This window comes from Myxocyprinus asiaticus, chromosome 11 (genome assembly GCF_019703515.2).
Source record: "Myxocyprinus asiaticus isolate MX2 ecotype Aquarium Trade chromosome 11, UBuf_Myxa_2, whole genome shotgun sequence".
Classification (NCBI taxonomy): Eukaryota; Metazoa; Chordata; class Actinopteri; order Cypriniformes; family Catostomidae; genus Myxocyprinus; species Myxocyprinus asiaticus.
In genome coordinates, this window is record NC_059354.1 from 15333903 (window position 1) to 15359706 (window position 25804).

General features: G+C 38.3%; 1 protein-coding gene across 1 annotated transcript in view; it reads right to left on the reverse strand.

Annotated features, from left to right (window-relative positions):
- The window catches only part of LOC127448597 (cytoplasmic protein NCK2-like), a 111294-nt gene that overhangs the window by 19485 nt on the left and 66005 nt on the right, over nucleotides 1-25804 (reverse strand). Inside the window, exon 2 of the mRNA XM_051711263.1 lies at nucleotides 8568-8809. Coding sequence (XP_051567223.1) covers nucleotides 8568-8793 — 226 coding nt within the window. The 5' untranslated portion in view covers nucleotides 8794-8809. The remainder of the gene's footprint in view (nucleotides 1-8567; nucleotides 8810-25804) is intronic.

Below are 25804 nucleotides of genomic sequence, written 5' to 3' on the forward strand. Positions count from 1 at the left end.
TTCTTTTTCTCTCACACACACACACCCTTGTTTCTCCAATAACATGTTAGAAACAGCCCAAGCTGTGATACTAGTTCTAAAGTGACGTTTTTGAGAGGCTTGGATGCATCATTTGGTTTGAACCAGCAACAGCAGATTCTGATCCGTCGCATAAGAAAGTAGTTCCATGCACAAATGCGTATTTTGTGACCATCCTCAGTTTTTCCTCATTTTTAAAAATTTACTTGTTCATATATATATATATATATATATATATATATATATATATATATATATATATATATATATATATACACACTGTAAATACACACACACACACACACACACACACACACAGTACTGTGCAAAAGTTTAGGCACTTGAGAAAAATGTTGCATAGTGAGGATGTCTTCAAAACTAATGCCATAAATAGTTTTCATTTAACAATTAACATCATACAAAGTCCAGTAAACATAAAAAAGCTAAATCAATATTCAATGTGACCACCTTTGCCTTTAAAACAACACCAATTCTCCTAGGTACACCTGGACACAGTTTTTCTTGGTTGTTGGCAGATAGGATCTTCCAAGCTTCTTGGAGAATTTGCCACAGTTCTTCTATCTATTTAGGCTGTCTCAATTGCTTCTGTCTCTTTATGTATTGTGGGGGCAATGCCATCTCTTGCAGAGCGCCCTGTTCTTCTATTCTAATCTTTTCTATTTGCAAAAGTAATGTTTGGGAGTCTAAAATGTATTTTTCCTATTGACACACTAAAGCTAAAGATATAAATAACCATCTTAAGACAAATGCTTTTGTGAAACATCTTAAGTGCCTAAAACTTTTGCATATATATATATATATATATATATATATATATATATATATATATATATATATATATATATATAAAATATTATTTTATAGTAGATTATGCAATAGTAAAACATGTCTGTCCTAATTTCTTCACTATCACACATTATTTTAATGCTCTTTGATTAAACCCACGACCTCTTATTTTTCATGAAGCAAAACCTTTGAGAATTAGTTTAATCTTTTTTTCACTCCACAGAAATAAAGCATGCACATTAACACTGCATGTATGAACACGCTATGACCAGAAACATTTGCCATTACACAATCATTTAAAGTGATGCGTTCACTGTCAAAGTTTATACTTGTTCGTTTATCGTTCACGACAGGCCTAGATATAACTTTACAAAGACAAGGTCAGTAAGCGATTCTATCACACTAGTTCTAAGACATATAATGTTTAAGTCTTGTGGCTATAGTTTCGAAACAGTGTGCATAGTAGGATTGCTCCGATGTCAAAATTTTGACTTCGGTATGATACTAGCCCTGGTACCTCAATATCGATAGAAAATCGATTCTTCGGCAACAAATAAATAGCCTTAGAATACAGATGAAATCACACAGAAAAGGAGCTGATTAATGGACTGCATAAAGTCCTGCAGTTGCAAATTCTGTATTTTCCATTTTATTTTTCTGGATTCCATGTTTTATGTTTTAATTAAATGTTATCATCGAAACATTGTTCAATCAATTTAATACATAAAGCTTTAATCAAATAAAAATATTATTTTCAACCAAAAAAAAAAATAAATAAAATTTGGTCAAATAAAATGCTGCAAAACAGAGCTTAACAAAATGAAAACATTAATGAAAAAAATCTGATTACCTCTGGCACAATGATGCCACGGCTGAATCATAGTGTGTTGATATTCAGTAGGCCTACACTGATAATAATGAGAATAATTAATAATATTTATTAATGATAATAATAATTCAACCATTTATTATTGTTATTAGTAGAATTATTGCTATTATTTTGAATATTAATGTTTTCTATATATTAGTAATATTGACTTCAATTTCATGCATCGAGTTAAACAGAGCTTTTATTTATTTTAACGGACCTTTGAGTACCTCCTGTGTGGTAGTTTTTAATAATGTCCACATTTTAAATGAAATAATGAAATGCTGAAATACTTGCGAGCTGAGAAATCTCAGAGCTGCACCAGAGGAGTTTGTGTGAGTGTTCACTGCATCTCATAAAGTAAACTTACTGCATAATCTGCATCAAGTGTGATCTGTTTGTGTGTGTGTGTGTGTGTACGTTTATACTACATTATGGGGAAAAAATGTCCCCACAAGGATAGTAAAACCTGAGATCACCTACATTGTGGGGACCAGCCAGCGGTCCCCACGAGGGAAATGGCTTATTAAACATACTAAACAATGTTTTTTTGAAAATGTAAAAATGCAGAAAGGTTTCTGTGAGGGTTAGGTTTAGGGGTAGGGGTAGGGTTAGGGGATAGAAATTATTGTTAGATCTGTATAAAATCCAAAAAATGCATGGAAGTCTATGGAGAGTCCCCACAATGATATAAAAACATAGTATGTGTGTGTGTGTGTGTGTGTGTTTGTGAAGAGCGACACCTCTCATTCATTCTGAAAGGTGCAGAGTGCAGACTGTATATTATTTCATTAAATTACGTCCTCCTGCTGTTTAATCATCACACTTTGCCATTTAGCGATTGATTCATGTGTCATAAAAAAATCTGTAAACGCATTTAGGCAGAGGGATTATAAGACTAGTCTTCCACTGGCTATGACAAGATACACATGGTAAAATACTCGCTCAATTCACTGACTTATGCAGCCGAACTGCTCCGTGATTCAGCTCCCTGTAACTGGGAGAACAGGATGAGAAAAGCTGACTCTGGATCAGTGGCTCAATGCAACATTCTACATAGATTGTGTACACAGAGAAAATGTCTTAGTTTCTAAAAAGATTCTAAATTTTTGTTTTAAAATATACAAGTAGTTTGATTCATGAAACCTCCTGTTTTTATGACATTTCGGTAGCATTAAAAACGATTCCATTCAAGTTGTATCAACATGCACCGTTGAAGTTGTATGCAATCAACCAGTGACATCTGTACGCACTGTGGATCATCTCAAAACAAGCGAGCACTGAGATGACTTAAGTGAAAAATATTATTTTATTATCAGACACATTCCTTGATCATGTTAGGCTGGCATTCCCCACTGAATTTGATCCTGACTTTTGAAAAACATCTTAAGTTGACTGTGACATTGTGGATGGGCACAGCACATGATGAAATATATGATGCAGGTTCAAGTGTTGGACTTTGCTGCTTTAGGTAAGAAGTGGTTATTCTTCATTATTCATATTGGCTGCCATGTTGATGGAAAAACAAATCATGCATATTCATGTTGTTGATTCTTTATTATAAATATGACGTGTAGACCTACTTTCTAAATATCTGTTTGTTTACTATGTTGTTTTGACATGAGTGTTGTACAGTAGCTAGCATGACCTGTAATGTCTCTTGTATGCAATGCATGGCTTATTTGTATGGAATGCACAGTATAGCAGAAGAGAGAGTGGCTGTAAGAAAAAAGTAACACAAAAATAACGCAGAAGTAACGTAATGCTTTACTTTCCATAAAAATGTACTTTTTAATTAATTAAGTTACTTTTTTAAGGAGTAACGCTATATTCTAGTGAGTTACTTTTAAAAGTAACGTTACCCAACACTGGTCTTCAACAGGGGGTCCACGACCCTCAGGGGGTCCGCAGTGGTAGTGCAGGGGGTCCGCAAATTATTGTTTAAGCCACCATTGTCACGTGTAATTATCACTCAGATGCGAGCAATAGCTAGAGATAAGTGTATTTTAATCCAATGACATGTTGAAGCCCCTTGCACCTGCATGCCAAAACTTCCTCTTTTTTTTAATCCTTACTCATATTCGCTCGTATTTAGTTTTAAATTGATTGGAACGCTAAATGAGTGTGATGAAATTGAGTTAGTCAGCAGAAGCGTGCAGCACAGACAAACCATTCACGCACCCATGCTCATCACAAGCTGCTCAAACCACTGCAGTAGAGGGTCATGTGAGTAAACGCGTTTGCTTTGCGTTGGTCGTGTTCTGCGGTTGAGCAGATGACAGCCAACAGTTTCTTTTATTTTTAGTTGCGTTTTGCTTTCAGAACAATAGCCTACTTGTCTGGTGTAAATAAACAGTTTTACTCCTAATGAAATTTAATTTTAAAATATACAGTACATTCAGAAAATATTCAGGCACCTTAATTTTTTCACATTTTGTTATGTTGCAGCCTTATGCTAAAATGCTTTAAATAAATGTTTTTTTCACATCAATCTACACTCCATACCCCATAATGACATAGCAAAAAACAGATATTTTATAACTTTGCAAATTTATTTAAAAGAAAAAAATGAAATATCACATTGACACAAGTTAACCTTAACCCAGTACTTAGTTGAAGCACCTTTGGCAGCGATTGCAGCCTCAAGTTTTTTGGGTATGATGCGACAAGCTTTGCACACCTGGAATTAGGGATTTTCTGCCATTCGTCTCTGCAAATCCTCTCAAGGTCTGTCAGGTTGGATGGGGACCATCGGTGGACTGCCATTTTCAGGACTCTCCAGAGATGTTCGACTGGGTTCAAGGCCGGGCTCTGGCTGGGCCACTCAAGGACATTCATAGAGTTGTCCCTTAGCCACTCTTGCGTTGTCTTGGCTGTGTGCTTAGGGTCATTGTCCTGTTGGAAGGTGAACCTTTGGCCCCGTCTGAGGTCCTGAGTGCTCTGGACCAGGTTTTCATTAAGGATATCTCTGTATTTTGCTGCATTCAGATTTCCTTCAACTCTGACCAGTCTCCCAGTCCTTGTTGCTGAAAAACACCCCCACAGCATGACGCTTCACCGTTGGGATGGTATTGCGCAGGTGATGAGCGGTGCCTGGTTTCCTCCAGACATGATGCTTGGAAGTGAGGCCAAACAGTTCAATCTTTGTTTCATCAGACCAGAGAATCTTGTTTCTCACAGTCTGAGAGTCCTTTAGGTGCTATTTTGCAAATTCCAAGCAGGCTTTCATGTGTCTTTCACTGAGGAGAATCTTCCGTCTGGCCATTCTGCCATAAAGCCCAGATCGGTGGAGTGTTGCAGTGATGGTTGTCCTTCTGCAAGTTTCTCCCATGTCCACACATGATCACTGGAGCTCAACCAGAGTGACCATCGCATTCTTGGTCACCTCTCTTACCAAGGCCCTTCTCCCCCGATTGCTCAGTTTGGCTGGCTGGCCAGCTCTAGGAAGAGTCCTGGCTATTCCAAATTTCTTCCATTTAAGAATTATGGAGGACACTGTGCTCTTAGAAACCTTCAATGCACCCACATTTTTTTAAAGCCTTCTCCAGATCTGTGCCTCGACACAATCCTGAATCTGAGTTCTGCATGCAGTTCCTTGGCTGGCTTGGTTTTTGCATTTTCAGCTGTGAGACCTTATATAGACAGGTGTGTGCCTTTCCAAATCACATCCAATCAATTGAATTTGTCACAGGTAGACTCCAATCAAAGTGTAGAAACATTTAAAAGCTGATCCAGAGAAATGGGATGCGCCTGAGCTAAATTTCAGGTGTCATAGCTAAGGGTCTGAACACTTGTGTCAATGTGATATTTCAGTTTTTTCTTTTTAATAAATTTGCAAAGTTATCAAAAATCTGGTTTTTGATTTGTCATTATGGGGTATGGACTGTAGATTGATTATAGCATATAAATTAAAGCATTTTAGCATAAGGCTACAACATAAAAAAAAAAAGTGAAAAAAAAAAATGAAGGGGTCTGAATACTTTCTTAATGCATTGTATGTATAAAATTGATCACTCACATGAGATGAAGACTCCATTTAAGTAACCTTATACAATTTTTTTTAAAGAGTGACAGGTTTTTAGCTCAACAAGACAGAGGGAGGGTTTTGATTGCAGGTATCCGTGACAACCACCAATAAGAGGTCCCCGGTGGCCTCGCTGTGGGAATTAATTCCCAAAGCATGATTAATTCAGAAGGTCACTGTCGCATATTCATGATCTTTCTCCGGGAATACCAGGGAACTCTGCACTGTAATCTTTGTTCCACAGATTACAGTGGAATACTAATGTAACAAGGACTCCAAATGATTCCAAATGACTCAAAGCAAAAAGAACATAAGCCGGAATTACTCATGTTATGAAAGTTCTTGTCCTAAAGATGCTTACAAAGACCAACAGGATGGTCTTCAAAAACAGGATGCTGGACACCTTCACTTTCTTTGTTCATTATCTCAAACTTGAATGTTTTACTGTGGATGGACTGATTAAATCTGAATGGGATGTCTCATTTTAAAACTTGTCTAACCTGTTTCAACAACTGTCTCAGAACCTGCCAAGAACTCACACATATTCACTCGCACACAATGGTGCACAATTAAATTGAAGCAGGTAAAATGTAACAGTTTAAAGTTGAATGATGACCTACTCAAATTTCATTGGCTGTCTCAGGGACCTACTTGGGTGAAATGCCTTGCATTTAACAACTTTAGTAGCCATTAAGCCTCTCCGTGTCTCTACCCCCTGCAGCAGAGGAGACATTATCGATTTACTGTTTCCTGCTGTTCAGAGCTCATTAACAAAAACTAAACAAAATGTTGTTTAGAGCTCATTAACTAATGGTAATCACATATTGGATGAACAAATGCATAGAAAGGGCTAAAAGTTCTCACATGTAGGCATACAAATGATTTTAGAATGGCATGAAAATGAAGAAAACATAAATATACATTGGTCATTGCCGTATATAGGTCTTAATGAAAGCCTATGGGAGAACTGATGAAGAACTTTCACATATGGAAATGATGCCAGTGATGGCAAATATGATTCTGCACATAACTGATTTAGTCTGATTAGGAAAAAAATATTAAATATTACATTACTAGTAGTCAAAGCAAGAAAATACAGCAGTAAGTCAAACACATCAATATATTCTTCCAGATATGGAGTATGCAATTGAGAAACAATAACCCCCATTAGATTTAGGTGAGACTGTTAAAAAATTTCAGCTACAAAATTCCCATGAATGATGAAACATAGCGCCTCAGCAATAAATTGTACCCTTTTTTATAAAGGGTCACTGCATAACACATTCATATAATCAAACACACTCAACTGGTTCAGATGTTTTCTTGTGCATCTCTGTGCATTTGTTATGTGGCGCTGGCCTGTACACAACTCGCTGAAAAAAGCTACAGTCCCAAGAGTCTTCCTTAGTGCCTTAAGATGACAGATTGAGCATTAAAGGCATGAAGCTCTGGAGGCGTATAGGGGGAAGTAGGGCATAGCAACTGCGAGGGCATTTCATATATGTCATCACCTGGTGAAGGAGTATGAGGTCTAGATGTGCTCTTCAATATGGCACTCAGATTGAAACAACAGCACAATGACCTAAGCTAATGACCCAACCAATTGTAAGCAGAAATGTGTAGTATTTAACTGATCTTCTTTTTTTTTTTTTCTCTTCCCTTTTTCTCCCCAATTTGGAATGCCCAATTCCAAATGCGCTCTAAGTCCTCTTGGTGGCGTAATGACTCTCCTCAATCTGGGTGGTGGAGGACGAATCACAGTTGCCTCCGCGTCTGAGACCGTCAATTCGTGCATTTTACCACGTGGCTTGTTGAGCACGCTACCGGAGACATAGCGCGTGAGGCTTCACGCTATTCTCCGCGGCATCCACGCGCCCCACCGAGAGCGAGAACCACATTATAGTGACCACGAGGAGGTTACCCCATGTGACTCTACCCTACCTAACAACCGGGACAATTTGGTTGCTTAGGAGACCTGGCTGGAGTCACTCAGCACGCCCTGGATTTGAACTCGTTACTCCAGAGGTGGTAGCTCAGTGGGTAAAGACGCAGGCCCCTTGACTGATCTTCTTTAAAAATCTGAGGATACAAGAAGACCATGATAATGCCTGTTCCATTAAAAACTACACCAAAGAAGAACACGGCAGTCTTTAGAAATCTGTTTCCTTAAGGCACCTTGGTAGGACATGTCTCAGGGATCAGGAAACAGCATTGTGGATTAAGTTATAAAGAGATTTATTGTTGAACTTTTTACAAACATATTTACAAGCACATGAATGCCACAACAAGCCGCAATTAAGCCTTAAGCCTTGACTTCCCATGTTGGGAGTGTGTCAATTTAAGAATCTGCGGAATCAAATTGATAATGATCATAAGTTGTAATTGTGAATGTTGATGATATAAACTTTGTATGGATTGTGTGTACTGTTGATGAAAAACAGCGATAAACTTGCCAGAAATCATTGCTCATTTAGGCCTATGAGACAAAACTACATTTCCCATCATTTTCTGTGACAGCACTATATGATAATATACACAGATACAGCATCAGTTATACACTGAATGCACACTTTAAGCTTAAGTTATAAATGTATGATACCATTGCTGTCAGATTTTATTGGTTTTCATTTGTGGATTTTATTGCGACATAAATGTTGCCAGCCATTCTGGATATTTCAGTCTTTCCCCATTCAAGTAGACAGAAACTCTACTTGCTTGCCTGCTGTTGCCTACATGGGGCGTTACCAAGATGGTCTCCAAGGATAAAACAAATTGCCTTAAAAGGTGCTTTGTTAGATCATCAGAACTGTGAATTGGTGAAACGCTTCACTGAACTTTCTAACTTCTTACCGAGAGTGTCCTTTAGGTTCTTCACTAGTGACGTTTTCTTCAGACTGTTCTTGCGCTCCACGTAATTGGAGGGGACGTAGCCAGTGCGGTTGGACGCGTTGCGAACTCTCCACCAGGTCTTGGAATCATCCAGCAGCCACAGGCGCTCGTTCTTCCGGATGTCCAGTTCCTGATCTTGCTGAGCTGTGTAGTCCCACTTGGCTATAACAATCACCTCCTCTGTCATCTTTCATCGAGTCCCACTGACAAGAGAAATAGAGAGAGAGAAAGCATTTAATAAAGGAAGATAAAAGAGCAATCCTTAGAACAGATCCTTACAGTACTGAATAAAAAAATAAGGCCAGAACCTAAATAATTTAACAAATGATTGACTGACCAACTACAACATTTATAAAGTGCTAAGGAAAGTGTCCAGAGAAGACTGAAAACTAATTTTAAATGGTCTTTTACGGAGGTCCAGCCTCTGACAAATGCATGACTCAGACAACAGACAGACGTGATTACATATGCTCTATTTAACACAGCTTAATAGGCAGGTGAGCTTACACTCCCTTCCCTCTAACATACACAAGAGGGAGAGAGGAACGAGAGAGGGAGAGAGAAATATGTAATGGGGCGAGGGAGGCCATGTGATTTTACCAAAGGTAAATGGTTTTCTTAAATTCATGTAACGTAGTGTCTCATTACCTATAGCTTATATAAAATGATGGCAACAGTCCTATGATAAAGATGCCAATGTTCAATACACAGTAGGAATGCACAATTTTATATATATATATATATATATATATATATATATATATATATATATATATATATAATCAAGATTACAATTACAGTTGCCACAATTTACTAATCATGAAAAGTGTCAATAAAATAATTTTTGTAGGTCTACTCACTTTGCATCAACATTTACTAATTACACAATGTTATATATTAGTAACTATCACAGATTTCTGTGTATTATGTACAGTATTCACAATTTGAAGAACAGTTTCATTTTTCAACAAACAGGCTCTGAACGTGGCTCATCCAGTCAGAATTTACAATGTTTTATCCACAATATTCTCAGTGAGTCCACTGAATTTCGCTAGGCGGGTGGAATTTCCGGTTGGCTAGTGGAAGAGCAATTGGTTGGCATTTTGTGTGTAGCCGGTCACTGCTTGCTAGCGTGTCATGTGGTTAAAAATTAAGTTTTGACTAAAACAGCAATGTTATGATTAGAAACCACTTGCAAACTTTGAGAGCTTGTTCATTTATATTCAGTGTCGGCCTTTGCAAATGCTTCACGTATTTTATAGTGACATTATTACTGAGTATAAAAATAAACTGTGTTATTATTCCTGAACTGTGAGTAGTGAAGATGTTTTCAACTGTTTTCATGCTGTGATGCCCAATTGATGAATTCCACACTGGAAGACCATAATTATTAGATGAGACATGTACTGTACAGTAGTAAGCTGTTTTATGACGATTGAAATTAATTGTAATATGATTTTCCTCTGCCCTACATTTGTCCTGCCTGCAATTCACTTTCTTATGAGTGTCTTAGCAGGATGTCCATGTCTTCCCTTAAGGGGAAAAAGTTATTTGGAAAATAGTGTGACATTAATTAGGTATTTATTAATTAAATGTATTTGTACAGTGCTTTTCATAATACATATTGTTTTATAGTTGCTTTACAGAGAACATTGAACTTTTGTATATAATATGTGTCTGTTCCAAAATTTACTGTTGGTAATTGTCAATTCATAATGCACATTTTCAAATATGTGAATTTTGAGTAAATAACTTTATTTTATAATTATTATTATTTTTTACACATATTAGCCATTGGCCATGAAGCCTATTCTCCAGATAAGCTATTGGCCATTAAAAAAAACATATTTGACCAATAAAACAGATATAAACATCCTCATTTCAACAGTGAGACCGGATATATCTAAATATAGCTGACAACAGCACTAACAAGTTTTAAAAACAAAACAAATAATGAAACTGAGGATTAAGAAAAAACAAAGGATAAAGAGGAAGAGAAGGAGGGAGAAAAACGTTCTCGCACACATTCGCGAAGGTTAAGCCACTTAATCCATGCCACTGGTCTCATTACATAAACAGCCAAATGTTTGCAAAGTAAAGCCATTAAAAATGACTAAGACTGTCAAAGGCTGAGCAGAAGTTTTCAAAATACATGAACACTTTTGTTCCTCTGAGCAAAATGACAGAAATGATAGTAGGCAATTGCTGAACCCATAAATGAACAAGTAGGTGGGTTTATTGGCATGGCATATTTTAAACACCTTGCCTGGGACGTGAGGGAGAGCTGCCAAAGGATTAAATAGGCACTGAATAGTAATGGACTGATTAAGTATTGATGGTGTTTCAGGCAAGCACACTTAAAGCTCTGTTCCCCTGCTGAGAAAGGCTTATGCATGGCTACTGAGTCAAATGCACAGCCATTCGAAGAGAGAGAGAGACCTAGTGAGTGTATGAACAAGTGGGTGTATATATGCGAGCAACAGCTTTCATTTCACGCCATGCCTACAACGCACAAGTGATGTAGATTCCATATACCAGGCATTCTGATTTCTGAATGCTGAAAAGAGACTCATTCGTTACCCAAACTGCCCAGTTAGTCTAATGCTGCAAGTCTATTTATGTTAGTCTTTTGGTATACCTTATATATATATATATATATATATATATATATATATATATATATATATATATATATATATATATATATATGTCTCATGTACCTTAGTCTCGGCCTCGCTGGTATCAGTCAGATGGGCTCTTCCTGTCTAAGAGGGTTCCTGGCCAAAATAATCTGTGTAATAATGTGATGCAGACTTTATGCTGCAAGTGAGAGTAATGTGACCTGTGAATTATGAACTCAGATGCAGATAAACACATCATAAACTGATCTACAGCAGAGAAAGCAGGCTGATTTATCTTCTTTTACCTTTTTTGTTTTATATACTTAATGAGACAGCAATTCTAATATTAACAACCATCACACCAGAGCACATAACTCAAGAGAAGCCTCTCCACACACAATTATGGCACATAAAGATTTCATTACCTCCTGTGAGATATCCACATTGGGCTATATTTCATAAATGCAAATGTGACAGCTCAAAAGACAGGCTAATTTTCTCTAAAAGCAGTCATCAAATGACAGTTTAATTAGGAAAGAGGCTGGTTGGGGGCCTGGGTAGCTCAGTGGTAAAGACACTGGCTACCATCCCTGGGGTTCGCTAGTTCGAATCCCAGGGCATTCTGAGTGACTCCAGCCAGGTCTCCTAAGCAACCAAATTGGCCCGGTTGCTAGGGAGGGTAGAGTCACATGGGGTAACCTCCTCGTGATCACTATAATGTGGTTCGTTCTCGGTGGGGCATGTGGTGAGTTGAACGTGGTTGCCGCAGTAGGTGGCGTGAAGCCTCCACACGCGCTATGTCTCCGTGGCAACATGCTCAACGAGCCACGTGATACAATGCGCAGGTTGACAATCTCAGACGCAGAGGCAACTGGGATTCATCCTCCGCCACACAGACTGAGGCAAATCACTACGCCACCACGAGGACCTAAAAAGCACATTGGGAATTGGGCATTCCAAATTGGGAGAAAAAAAAGGAAAGAGGCTGGTTAAGACAGGGCAGCAACTGTATAAAATGTCCCCATGCTTTAATCTAGTCATTCCACTCTATTGGCTGCATGCTTCAGGTTCATCCATTACTGGAAGCGTATGACCTCACTCACCTTATTTTGATAAAGGGCAGGAAAGAGAGCCATTGGAGAACACAGAGCTGCTAAATGAGATTCTCTCTCAGGCAAATAAAAGAGAGAAGAGAGAGAGGCGGGAACAGCAGGTCAAAGCAGGTCAAGACTAAACCCTCTGCTGAGGAATGCAGATAGGTAAGAATAAGTAAAAATAGGTAAGTAATGGCTAGAAAAGACCACACGGCAAATGCATGAAACAGTAAAAGCTCAAGTGTGTAATTTCTGCGCCACCAAATGGAATTGCAAAAGTAAACATTGTTTTCAAAAACTCCTGCAACATTTGCATAGGGAAATTTTTTTGCCACCAGAAGTGCATCAGGCAGAACTCCTGATCGTGCAGATTCTCACTGAGATTACTGCATTTCGCCTGTGGAATTTCACCATGCAAAGGCTAAAAGTGACAGATTCTTTACAACACTTTTGTACATACTGTAGTATTTCAGCACAAGAACTTGCATCTGATTTACCTACAATACAAGTTATATGTAAATTATGGCTATTTTTGATAAAGCCTTATTCACAAAAGTCTGGCATAATTTACCTGAAACTAGGTGGTGAAATAAAAAAAAAGGAAAAAAAAAAGGAAAAAAGATGTTGGTGTACATTTTCTAGCAATCATGGCAGCAGTAATGCATCAAAACAATCAAATGATGGAGAAGAACTTTAGAACCGTAAAAATATCTGGATAAGTCTTTAAATTATTAATTATTAGAACCGTAAAAATATCCAAATGGGTGGTGTAGTCAAGCACAAGTTTTGCATTTTAAAGAGTCATTTCAGGTGCCTAGATTGCAGTGGTAGAGCGATTTTGTCCTTGTAAAGTGTGCCAGACTGCTTTATCCTCCACAACTTAACTCTCCGGACCGCTGCAAGATAGATAACTGTGCCATGCGGGGGGGGTTGTTCTGTAGCCTGATTTGATTAATTCCTTTAGGATGTGTTTAAACTTGGTCATTTCATGTGTTTTTACTAATCGGATCGCTGTTTGATCATGAAAAGACCTAGTGTAAGTGCCTTCCAAGACGGCTTAGAGACTGATGTAAATCCGGTCACTCAAACCTCTGGAGGTGGTTTGAGACGCATTAATTTCGAAATTCGGTCAAGTGTAAATGCATCTGGCTGTTCAAACCACATATGCAAAATTTATTCTGGCCAAACAACACTATGTCAGCATAGGGAAAACGCGAAATATAACAGCTGTTACACAGTATTTGCAGAGGGCTCATGCGGCACAATACATAATAACAAATTAAGAAACGGACGCATGAGTGCAGTTGATGCTGAGGTGTAATAGTGTATCGTGGCATGATTGGAGATTGGATGGTTTTTGTTTGTTTGTTTTTTAATTATTTTACAAGCATCTGAATCAAATATGCACGACGACCTATGCCTACATAACGTGGGCATACACATGGAAATCGCTTCTAAGCACACATTTTTGGGAAATTAGGATGCTTCTCCAAGTGATCTGCTCTGACTGCGTGAGAGAAAGTTTACAGAGGTTTAATGATAGTGTCATATTAATCTACTATAAAGCCGAATATGTATTATAATGCTATGCAATGTCAAATGTCACATCTGATTTTATTTGATCAGTACATTTCAGTAGGATTTTAAGCAAGGGTGTAGCCAGGAAAGTACTTTTGGGTGGGCCTCAATAAAAATGGGTGGGCCAAGTTTTCACCCAAATATACCACATTTTCCTTAACAACAGAGAAGCAGCACATTCAAACAGTTCTTTCACACTTTCAGAAATCAGAATTGACGCATTTTTTAAACTATTTTATAAATATATATTTGAAGTCAAAGAATAATCTCAGGCCCACCCTTGGCTATGCCACTGGTTTTAAGTAGGGACATTATTTAAATGGATAAGCATGCACTTCCATGAAATATGTATTTTTGAAAATTATATTTAGATGTAATCAGAATTAGAACAATACAGATTTCATTTGAAATGTTTTAAATGCATGTAATCAGTGACAGTGTGTAAGCAGTATGCATGTGTAACATTCCAAATTTTCAGCAAAGCTAATTATTAGCTTATATTTCCATTTGGTGTCAACATTGCCCTGTTCAAGGCTGATTTTTAATCCCAGTACATCTCTGATGGATCATATAGCACTTTCAATAACAGTGCTACATTTTAAATGTTTTGCATATGTATTTAAATTATTAATAATAAAAAAATTATAATAAAACTTTCAAATCTAAACTTTTCTTGATTCAGGCTTAGTTTACCGAATTGTGAGATGAGTGAACCATTACACCTCTAGTTGATGCACATGATGTATCTTAACTACAACAATCTCCGAGGGATAAAATACAGTGCACGTGCGCAGGGGGATCACTTAGAATTAGGGCTGAGTATTGCCAGCCGCCTCACGATATGTATAACTATATGTGTTTGTTATGTGTTATAAATGTTGTAAGTATTTACATCAATATGTAAAACACAGGTTAAAACCCGATCTGTCCTTTTAAGGTCAGGGACTTTAAAGCAAATGGAGTCGAATGGCTTGTTTACAGTATCAGTGCCATGTCCGATTCGAATTAAATGATTATTTTTGTTGGCTTTTTTTTTTTATCAACATCCAATTGTAAAGACCACACAGGGAAATATAAGAGACATTATCAATGACAAATGGATTACATGGATCTCTTCTTTGGACACACATTACAAGGCAGACCAAACTTTTACTCTCAACACGCAATGAAAGAATGCTGAACTCTGTAATGAACAGGTGAGTGAAATCTGAAATATTACCTGGCAGTTGCTAATTACAGACATTTTAAGTCGCATATGTGAGTAATATACTTTCTTTTTGAAGTGCTGCGCATAGAGTAAAAGATCGGTTTTGGATAATCAATATCGATATGATCAAATGAATCACGGTTAGTCTGCAAATCAATATTTTTGCATGGCTCTGGTGTTGAAACGCCTTATAGAAGCGTCTCTGACTGCACTGAGAAACGCCGCTCTGAGTTTGCACTTATTTAGACAAACTGCTTTGTCTTTATTGACTGTTGAACATGAAATGAATACCCAAATAGTTGAATAAAAATATCAATACAGGGATCTAAAGTATCGATACAATATTGTGAGGAAAAGTATCGTGATATATCAATATTTGATAGTATTGGCACAGCCCTACCTGGAATCAAATAATAAATCACATCTAGGCATGTGACGTTATTCGGTTATACGGTATATCACGGTAATTAACATGCACGATATTGTTATCGTGGGCACTTCAAAATACCATAAATAATTCTAGATAAACTTTTACCCAAATTTTTATTTTTCTGATCACACAGTTGTATTTACTCAATCAACGAATTGAGCTTTAACACTGTGTGTGTGCGGCACAAATGACACATGCACACTCTAATGTAAACAAGTGGACTAGAAGCATGGCTGAAGGAGGAACGCAGCCGAACTTTATCCACATTCTAATAGGGTTACCGGTAAGTTGGGAGTGTGGAAGTATTCTGGGTTCCATAAAAATGCAGAGGAGTGTTGGTTCCCTATATGTAAAACATGTGGCAGAAAAGTGGCAGAGAAACACAGGAACACCTTCAACATGATCGCTCATTTGCATGTCAATCATTCTGTTAAATTCAGCAAGTTAAAGTAAGATGTGACAGTTCTGCTTGTTTTTCAAAACTGCATTTGCAAACTGAGAGACATAACTCCAAGAGCCAATTAGCTAAGTGACAACTAAGATGACAAAGAAAGTGAACTGTTGTTGCTATTTGCAGATGTGTAGCTTGCTTTCAAGTGGCCGAAGGGTAGTTCGCTAAAACTCCGCTAGCTACACAGTAAAGTTTGCATCTCATAGTAACAACTAAAATATAGTTGTAATCAGACGGTCCTGTAATCAATAATGGCAATGTGGTACAATGATGATTTCAATATTAATTTCAAGTTAGAACACAACGCAAACGTGCATTGCCATACAGTGTGTGTGAACTTGTGGTTATTAAATTTGCAGCTAGCGCCTAGCTATATATTAGCAACTGACTTGCTATCCAGAAAAAATATGCATAATTGTTGTAGCCTAGTAGCTAGCTTGATAAAAATTAGTGTAGCCTTACTTTAACATTAGCCTCAACAAAACATGGTCTGTACTGATTTGTAATGATCAGTGGCCCCGTGGCATAATTACCATTTAAATATTAAGACATCAACTAAATGTTATATTTGGCTATGCATCTTTGGTGTTGATGGTAGTTTTTTATTTTATTTTTAATTTTTTCCCCATTTGCTCCCCAATTTGGAATACCCAATTCCCAATGCGCTCTAAGTCCTCGCGGTGGTGTAGTGACTCTCCTCAATCCGGGTGGCGGAAGACGAATCTCAGTTGCCTCCGCGTCTGAGACCGTCAATCCACGCATCTTATCACGTGGCTTGTTGAGCGCCTTCCCGCGGAGACGTAGCACATGTGGAGGCTTCACGCTATTCTCCGCGGCATCCACGCACAACTCACCACGCGCCCCACCGAGAGCGAACCACATTACAGCGACCATGAGGAGATTACCCCATATTACTCTACCCTCCCTAGCAACTGGGCCAATTTGGTTGCTTAGGAGACCTAAGTCACTGGAGCTGGAGTCACTGAGCATGCCCTGGATTCAAACTCATGACTCCATGGGTGGTAGTCAGCGTCTTTACTCGCTGAGCTACCCAGGCCCCCGATGGTATTTTTTTTAATGTTCAGGGTTCTTTTCAAATTTCTTTGTTTTCTGTTCATTTAAAGGCCAGTTTGGTATTGAAGAAGTAATTAAAATTGTTATTAAGAGAACAACAATACTGAAAAAGTAATTAAAATTGTTATTAAGAGAACAACAATAAAGTTTGTTTATCTTTCAACTCGTTTTGTAAAGTAATTCAATACCATATACCATGATGAAAATTTTATACATCACATGCCTAATCACATCTTTTAAATTCGCTGCCCGTCATTAGCATAATCACGTCCCTTTACGGAAGTAAAGCATGTGCAAATAATCACTGCTATCAGTGGCTGCAATTAATTCTTACTGAATTCTCCCCCCAAATGAACATACTGCAGCAGCAATAACAGATAGGGCAGTGGTAGCTCAGTGGTTAAGGCTCTGGGTTACTGATCAGAAGGTCGGGGGTTCAAGCCCCAGCACCGCCAAGATGCCACTGTTGGGCCCTTGAGCAAGGCCCTTAACCCTATCTGCTCCAGGGGCGCCGTATCATGGCTGACCCTGCACTCTGACCCCAGCCTAGCTGGGATATGTGAAAAAGAAGAATTTCACCGTATATGTGCAAATGTATAATGTTTGATAAATAAAGAAAATTAATTAATTAAATTAGATATCAAACCAACAGAATGTGGTGGCACTTCTCCAAAACAGCACTGCAACAGAACGATTAAGCACAGTGAAAAATAACTTGATAAGAAGTTTCAAGTAGCCTACCATCTGCTGAGACTAGATCAATAAAGGCAGCTGAAGGCTGTCATGAGGAAAATAAGCTTGGAGCATGTTTGTAGAATAAAATGGGTGACGGATTAATGGATATCAGCTTGCATGCTAATCATATGTCTACTAATCGGGCACTGCACTGCCATCATCACTCATTGTTTCTGTGGACCAGACAGAACCTTGGGCATTGAGTCGGAGGACGCTGTTAAAGGTCGCCGTCTATCTTGTTCCTCTCTCTCATCTTCAGAGAGCCGAAGAGGTCTCTGTTCCCGCAGCACGGTGATAGATGACACTCATTTTGCTAATCGGAACCCCACCCCTGTAATATTCACACAGCTTAGTCCACCTCCTTAATAACAAGGACTGTTAAGAAGACTGATGACTCTGCCACGGGAAGGCAGATCAATCCGAAGGGCTCCGTGTTCGCTCTCACGCCGGAAAGCCATTTGGAAATGATCAATCTCACCCGTCTCACTGTCAGCTTATACTCACACAGGCACACAGGAGAGAAGCCTTTTAACCGAGAAAAGACAATTAGCCAGGCTATAAACAATTCTCACCACAGGCATAAAAACAATTCTACTCCAGTTTCCATGAATAAGCAAACGGTTCAGACCTGCCAATAAAGTATTTTCACAGCCGGCGGCCCAGACAATTTTTCTCAGACTGTTCAAGTGCACAATGTTTGCAAGAAGAGAAGGAAGCCACTCTCTGACCTTGAATTGATCTATCCTCAGCCAAGACATGTTCCCATAATCCAGAAGCACTTAGCACTCCCACACTCTGAGCTCTGCACTCTAGGGTCTAAAAGCATTTAATACTACTAATACGTCGTAGGCTAACGTCCAGCTCACATTCGCTTAACCCAGCTAAACATGTCTCACTCAGTCAACTTCTGCATAAAACATACAGATTACACAATATTTGTTGCAACAGTCTTAGGCTAATTATTATTATACCCCATAGGAAAGATCACAATAATTCTCACAATCCTTCAGATCTGAGCTCTTCAATATCTCTACTGTTTCACTAAGAAAGCAATGAAAGTAAAAGGACAGCAAATAAGACTTTTTCTTAAGTCTGCTTAAGTTTGTTATTTACACAAGCATTGTGGGACAATTGCGCTGCTGTGGAGAAAGCTGCTTAGGGGTAAAGAGAAAGCCATTAACAGTTAATATAAACGCATACACCGATTTCGAGCCTTGAGCAGCTTTCTTGCAATAAACGGCTTTCTGGTGCCCATGTAAATGTGGTCAATGTCTCAACTGTGCTCAACCAAGACACCAAATTCTGCAATCAAATTGGCTCCTTACATGCATCACGTCAGTTCTAAGGTGAAATGTTCAGTGACTGGCACTAAAACCAAGTTAAATTTTCTCCCAAACAGAAAAGGTTTTAAAGGTGCATCAGTTGAGCTACTGCACACTTTAATTGTATTCGAATAAGCTTGTAAATGTAGTTGATTATGTAAAGCAATGGGGGTTGACCGATTATTGGCCTGGCCCATAATCAGATCCTATATTCATAATTTTTCTTTATATAACTATATAACTTTTTGTTATTTTGTCTGATCTGATTGCTGAAATTTATTAAAATGCACTCCGCTGGCTCTGATGCCACCGCCTCTCTCTAAAAAATTAACTGCTTGTAGTCTGGCTCAATATCCCGCCCACAGTATTATTGGATTGGTTATATGTCACGAGTAAATGGCCAATCAACACTGTACTCCGTATTCGTGGGTGAGAGGTGAGAAAGATGAATCACAGAAAGGATGAGCTGTTTTCAAAGGTAAGAATGAATATACTGGTCTTTCAGCGCTTTATCTTTGAAATTTTTTCTCTAACACCGAACACCCTTCATTAATGCCCTTTCGCGCTCCACACGTTGCCTCTCTCCCCTAGCCCGCGCCATGAGGCGCTGTATAAAAGACTGTAGACGCAGTTATTTCAACAACAGTAGACCGTAACGGAGAAATACAGTGAGCAGCAATATAGATAGGTGGCAAGATAAGGATTGATTTATTAGAGTACTCGCCCATATGAGTTGGTGTTTTACATAACTGATGATGGCATTGGTAGTGGTAGCTAGCTAACCAATGTTAGGAGGTTTAGCAAACATAACGTCAACTTTGCTAGCGTTAAAACTTAAACTTAAGCATTTGACTTAACAGGCTAGCCAGCATGCTACATGAAGAGTGCCAACTCCAATAACATTTATTCTCATCTGTTATCACATGTAAATATATAACATTCTGTTATGAGCTGTTTAGTTCATTATTTTATATATTTAAAGTTTCAGTTCAAAAACAATGCTGCTAGGAGCTCCCTCCTCTGATATGTTGTTTTCTAGTATTTTTCAAAAGATAGCCTAATATTGATATGTTCTGTTTTGCAGTATTTCATTAAATACATGTTCATAGGCATTTAAAGTACGTTTTGTGTTAGTGTAAATTTGGACGCTAAAATTTTTATTTTTACTGCAAATGTATATCGGCCCCAAATATTGGTTCCTTGATTACTAATAATTGTTATCGTATCGGCCCTGAAAAAACATATCGGTCGATCCCTATAAAGCAAACATTGAAATGTATCACCTTAAGTTATGCGCTATAGTAACAGTTGTTTTGATGTCATAAGACAGCACTGTGAGAGGATCAGAGCGAAAAATAAGCATTTATCTGTCATTATAGTCGTGATTTGTGTGAATAAAGCAAATAAAAGTAATTGTTGTTTTAACGCCTCTAGTGTTCATTTCACCAGGAAAGTGTTGCAAAATGTACAACGAGCCACATAAAAATTTAGCAAAAATGTTGGTATAGTAATGCATTTCTATGAGACCAGGTTGAATATTTCAATGAACTCAAATGTTTCTCGTCAAACTCTTCCAAGTCAAGTTTATCTTAATCTGTGCCATCCTCAATCATTTTAATGCTCTTTAGTTTTACTGTACTGCAACAATTGTTTCATTTGTATCTATTTTTATCTCTCCCAAGAAATGTTAGGAGGAAAATCTAAGACAAAGTTGATACTTAATTGAAACATAACTAAGAACTCCATTAATTGTCCAAAGCTATAAAAGAGCAACCTCTGAAAATTAACAATACAATTCCCCTGAGTACTAATGGTTTATCCCCCTATCCTAGTAGCTTTCCTTTCTAAATAGCTTTATCATACAGTGCATCTGGAAAGTATTCACAGCGCTTCACTTTTTCCACATTTTGTTATGTTACAGCCTTATTCCAAAAAGTGATTAAATTCATTATTTTCCTCAAAATTCTACAAATAATACCCCATAATGACAACGTGAAAGAAGTTTGTTTGAAATCTTTGCAAACTTATTAAAAATAAAAAATGAAAAAAATCACATGTACATAAGTATTCACAGCCTTTGCCATGACACTCAAAATTGAGCTCAGGTGCATCCTGTTTCCACTGATCATCTTTGAGATGTTTCTACAACTTGATTGGAGTCCACCTGTGGTAAATTCAGTTGATTGGACATGATTTGGAAAGGCACACACCTGTCTATATAAGGTCCCACAGTTAACAGTGCATGTCAGAGCACAAACCAAGCCATGAAGTCCAAGGAATTGTCTGTAGACCTCCGAGACAGGATTGTATCGAGGCACAGATCTGGGGAAGGGCACAGAAACATTTCTGCAGCATTGAAGGTCCCAATGAGCACAGTGGCCTCCATCATCTGTAAATGGAAGAAGTTTGGAACCACCAGGACTCTTCCAAGAGCTGGCCGCCCGGCCAAACTGAGCGATCGGGGAAGAAGGGCCTTAGTCAGGGAGGTGACCAAGAACCCGATGGTCACTCTGACAGAGCTCCAGCATTTCTCTGTGGAGAGAGGAGAACCTTCCAGAAGAACAACCATCTCTGCAGCACTCCACCAGTCAGGCCTGTATGGTAGAGTGGCCAGACGGAAGTCTCTACTCAGTAAAAGGCACATGACAGCCTGCCTGGAGTTTGCCAAAAGGCACCTGAAGGACTCTCAGACCATGAGAAACAAAGATTGAACTCTTTGGCCTGAATGGCAAGCGTCATGTCTGGAGGAAACCAGGCACCGCTCATCACCTGGCCAATACCATCCCTACAGCGAAGCATGGTGGTGGCAGCCTCATGCTGTGGGGATGTTTTTCAGCGGCAGGAACTGGGAGACTAGTCAGGATCGAGGGAAAGATGAATGCAGCAATGTACAGAGACATCCTTGATGAAAACCTGCTCCAGAGCACTCTGGACCTCAGACTGGGGCGACGGTTCATCTTCCAACAGGATAACGACCCTAAGCACACAGCCAAGATAACAAAGGAATGGCTCCGGGACAACTCTATGAATGTCCTTGAGTGGCCCAGCCAGAGCCCAGACTTTAACCCGATTGAACATCTCTGGAGAGATCTGAAAATGGCTGTGCACCGACGCTCCCCATCCAACCTGATGGAGCTTGAGAGGTCCTGCAAAGAAGAATGGGAGAAACTGCCCAAAAATAGGTGTGCCAAGCTTGTAGCAGCATACTCAAAAAGACTTGAGGCTGTAATTGGTGCCAAAGGTGCTTCAACAAAGTATTGAGCAAAGGTACTTATGTACATGTGATTTTTTTTTTTTCCGTTTTTTATTTTTAATAAATTTGCAAAGATTTCAAACAAACTTCTTTTAAGTTGTCATTATGGGGTATTGTTTGTAGAATTTTGAGGAAAATAATTAATTTAATCCATTTTGGAATAAGGCTGTAACATAACAAAATGTGGAAAAAGTGAAGCGCTGTGAATACTTTCCGGATGCACTGTATATAAGACCACATTGCATTTACTTTTTATTTTGCCCATTCAAAGAGTAAGATGTAGGAGGAAGGAAGCAACAAGATAAGGGACAAGAAAGCGAGCACAGAAATCGAGAAAAAGAAGTTTAAAGTTGGTACTCTTTCTCAAAATGCAGCTTGCCTGACCTGCCCCCCTCAGTGCAAATTTCGAGTGGGAATTAAAGAAAGACTGTTTGGCTGCATCAGCACTCTATACAGCTACTTTCGTAAGCTTTTTACCCAGCATAAAAACACTGCAAAGAGAGGACGAGAGGGAACACAAAGAAAGAGAGTGCGAGAGACAAAAAAGGCCCACCAGATTCTTCCATATTTGGCATTCAGGTCAAGGACAAATCTACCCATCATCTCATCTTTCATTCTGTCATGTTGGTAGCAACAGAAGACCTCTACAATCATCTCCACCCAGCAAACATCTCCTTGCACTAATGCAGATCCATTCAAAATCGACCAAATTGATTCTAGAATTAGGGTAATGTGGTGGATTTTGGAGTATCAGGAAAGAGTAAATTTGGCCCAGTGTGAAAGCATTGGTGAAATCAGGTCAGGACTTTACTAAGTAGAGACATGTGTTTTCCCATTGCTTGTGTTAATGATTAGTCTAACTAGCAGTCCACCCATCGCATACCTCCTCTGTATTCCCTGACCTGCAAATAAAATTTCACACACACTGAGTAGGCCATTCTAATCTGAGAAATATAAGACATTACATCATACAACAGTAAGAGCAGTTTAAAAGAGAAAGTAGCAAGAAGGAATCAAGATTGACAGTGACATGGCGAGACATTTAAAACTAGTTATTTGTGAAAATGAGAGACTAGGATAATGATGAAACAGCGGTAGGCTGTCAACACCAGTTGTGCTAAATGACGCCAAGACTCATAAAATTTTACACATGGACAAAAGAACTACATAAAGCTTTTATTGTGAAAGAAGCAAGCTGAAAACACGAACTTTTCTATTAACACCTGCACAGTGCACTTCTAGCTAGTGTGTATACCACTGCGCAGCCCCTTTAAAATAATTTATTGTTATCTACGTACATGACAGGGACTATATCTTCAACGTCTATCCGCTGCGTGTCATGCCTAACAACACCATTTAGCCATGTTTAGGCCTGGGTTTATAATATAACACAACCTCTTTTACGTTAATGTTTAAAAATGTATATCTGTGGCTCTCCACCTATCACAAGAGTCTTATTAAAAGTTAGTATGGGCATTTTCGAGTAATTTTGTAGTCAAGTACTCTAGCCCACAAAAAACGAGTACCCGATTACCCGTAAATTAAAATGCACGTTAAAAATAACACGTATGACACATATGTGAATCTTAGGGTTATATCTTGTTATTCACAAACGTTACCAAGAACGGTTTCAAAATAAGATAACCTCAACAAACGATGCTTTTCTTTTTATTATTTTTCATTATTAATATGTATTTAACTTTTTTTATTATTAATATGCTTTAATAAAATAAAAAAATAAAAAAAGATTTAACAATTCGAAAAAAATTGAAAATATTTTGTATGCATTGTTTATGCAGTTTTGTCATTTTCGCCTATTAGTCATGTGATGACAAGGCTTTTGGTACGAGAATCAAACAAATAAACAAGAATGCTGGGTGTTGATAAAGAAATTTGTTTCGCCTGTTGTTTTATATTTGTGTCATCACGCTATGTTAAAGACGGCTGACACTATATTGTGCAAGCTGAACTTCTGTTGGAGGCTACACACAGGCTATAGAACAAGCACAACGAATCTCATATAAAACATAGGCTATTCATTACTGAGTGATTCAAATGTTAACAATATATTCAACAGGCAACTAAATCTGAGAAAATCCAAGTCGGTATACCTAACGAATTACGAAAGAAGGAAGGAAGGTGGAACGGCAGAAGGCGCATTCTTTTTAATCAGGCAGGTGGAGTGGAGCGAGTTGTTGCTCCGTTCAAATATTCGCTCGTGCAATCGCTCAACTACAGTGCTCAAGTTCAAAAGTCACCCACGAGCGCTCATGAGCATGAACAATGTTGGAGCGGAGTGACACATGCTCTGGCTTGCGTGACATATAATGGCCCTGTCCCAAATGGCACCCTAAGCCCTTGCGGTCTTCTTCTGACTCCAGACTTTGGTGACGCAAGCGAGTTCTTTAAACGAACTCTTGGTTATTTGTTTTTATTAAATAATTCCAAGCAACACACTGACAATAAAGCATTAGACATATGAATCAAGAACCTCTGAAAAAATATAACAAAGTGCAAGTGCAAATATAACAAAAGCAAAATCCCATCTTTTTAAATATTTAGAGAACAAATAATCATGACTTGGAAACATGGATGGAACAGGCAGGTGTTTAGAGCACAGTCAAATGTAAAGAAAGAAAATATGTTTCACAAACCGACACAGACAAAAATCATTATAAAATACACACATCCACATTTCTTTAGGTATATATACATACTGTATATATCACTGTTAGACTGAACTATATAAATAAAAATAAACAATCTTACAAGCTACAGCATACAGTATGTGCAGGAAAGTTTTCTGTCCTATTTTGATATTTCTGAGACTCACAATAATTCTAAAATCCTATTTGAAACAACAATAAGAAAGGTTTATAGTTAGGTTACTTACATTTATGAAGGCAAAACATCCCCAAGAAAAATAATTCAATAAAAACTGAATAGGAGTAAATCCATATCTCTGGAAAACTAAATAAAAACAAAGTTTTGAACCAGTTATACACACCAGACTAAAAAGTAATACTAAAAACACAAGATAAGCTAGTGATCCTTCTTTGACAATCAGTAAAAAATTCTTCTTAAAATCAATATTTAATCCGCAGTTGACATCGTCTCGCTCGCCAACATTTTTCTTCAACATGAATCTCCAGTCTGCTGTGATTGGTCGAGAGGAACAGCAGCGGGTACTGTTAGGTAGTAGTCCGCTGTGGAGCCCACACTGATGCGGGCTCTGCCAAAGGGCGCATCGAGAGTGCAAAAGCGGAGCTCATGAGCACCCCTCTGATTATTAAAATGTCAAATGGGACACCCTACGTTCTCGTAGATTTCACGGTAACATGCAAATAAGGGCCATGAGACTGCAAGTTCACATCAAGTGTGCCATTTGGGACAGGGCAAATGTCTCTGATGAGGATAGAGGTTGCTTCTCTTC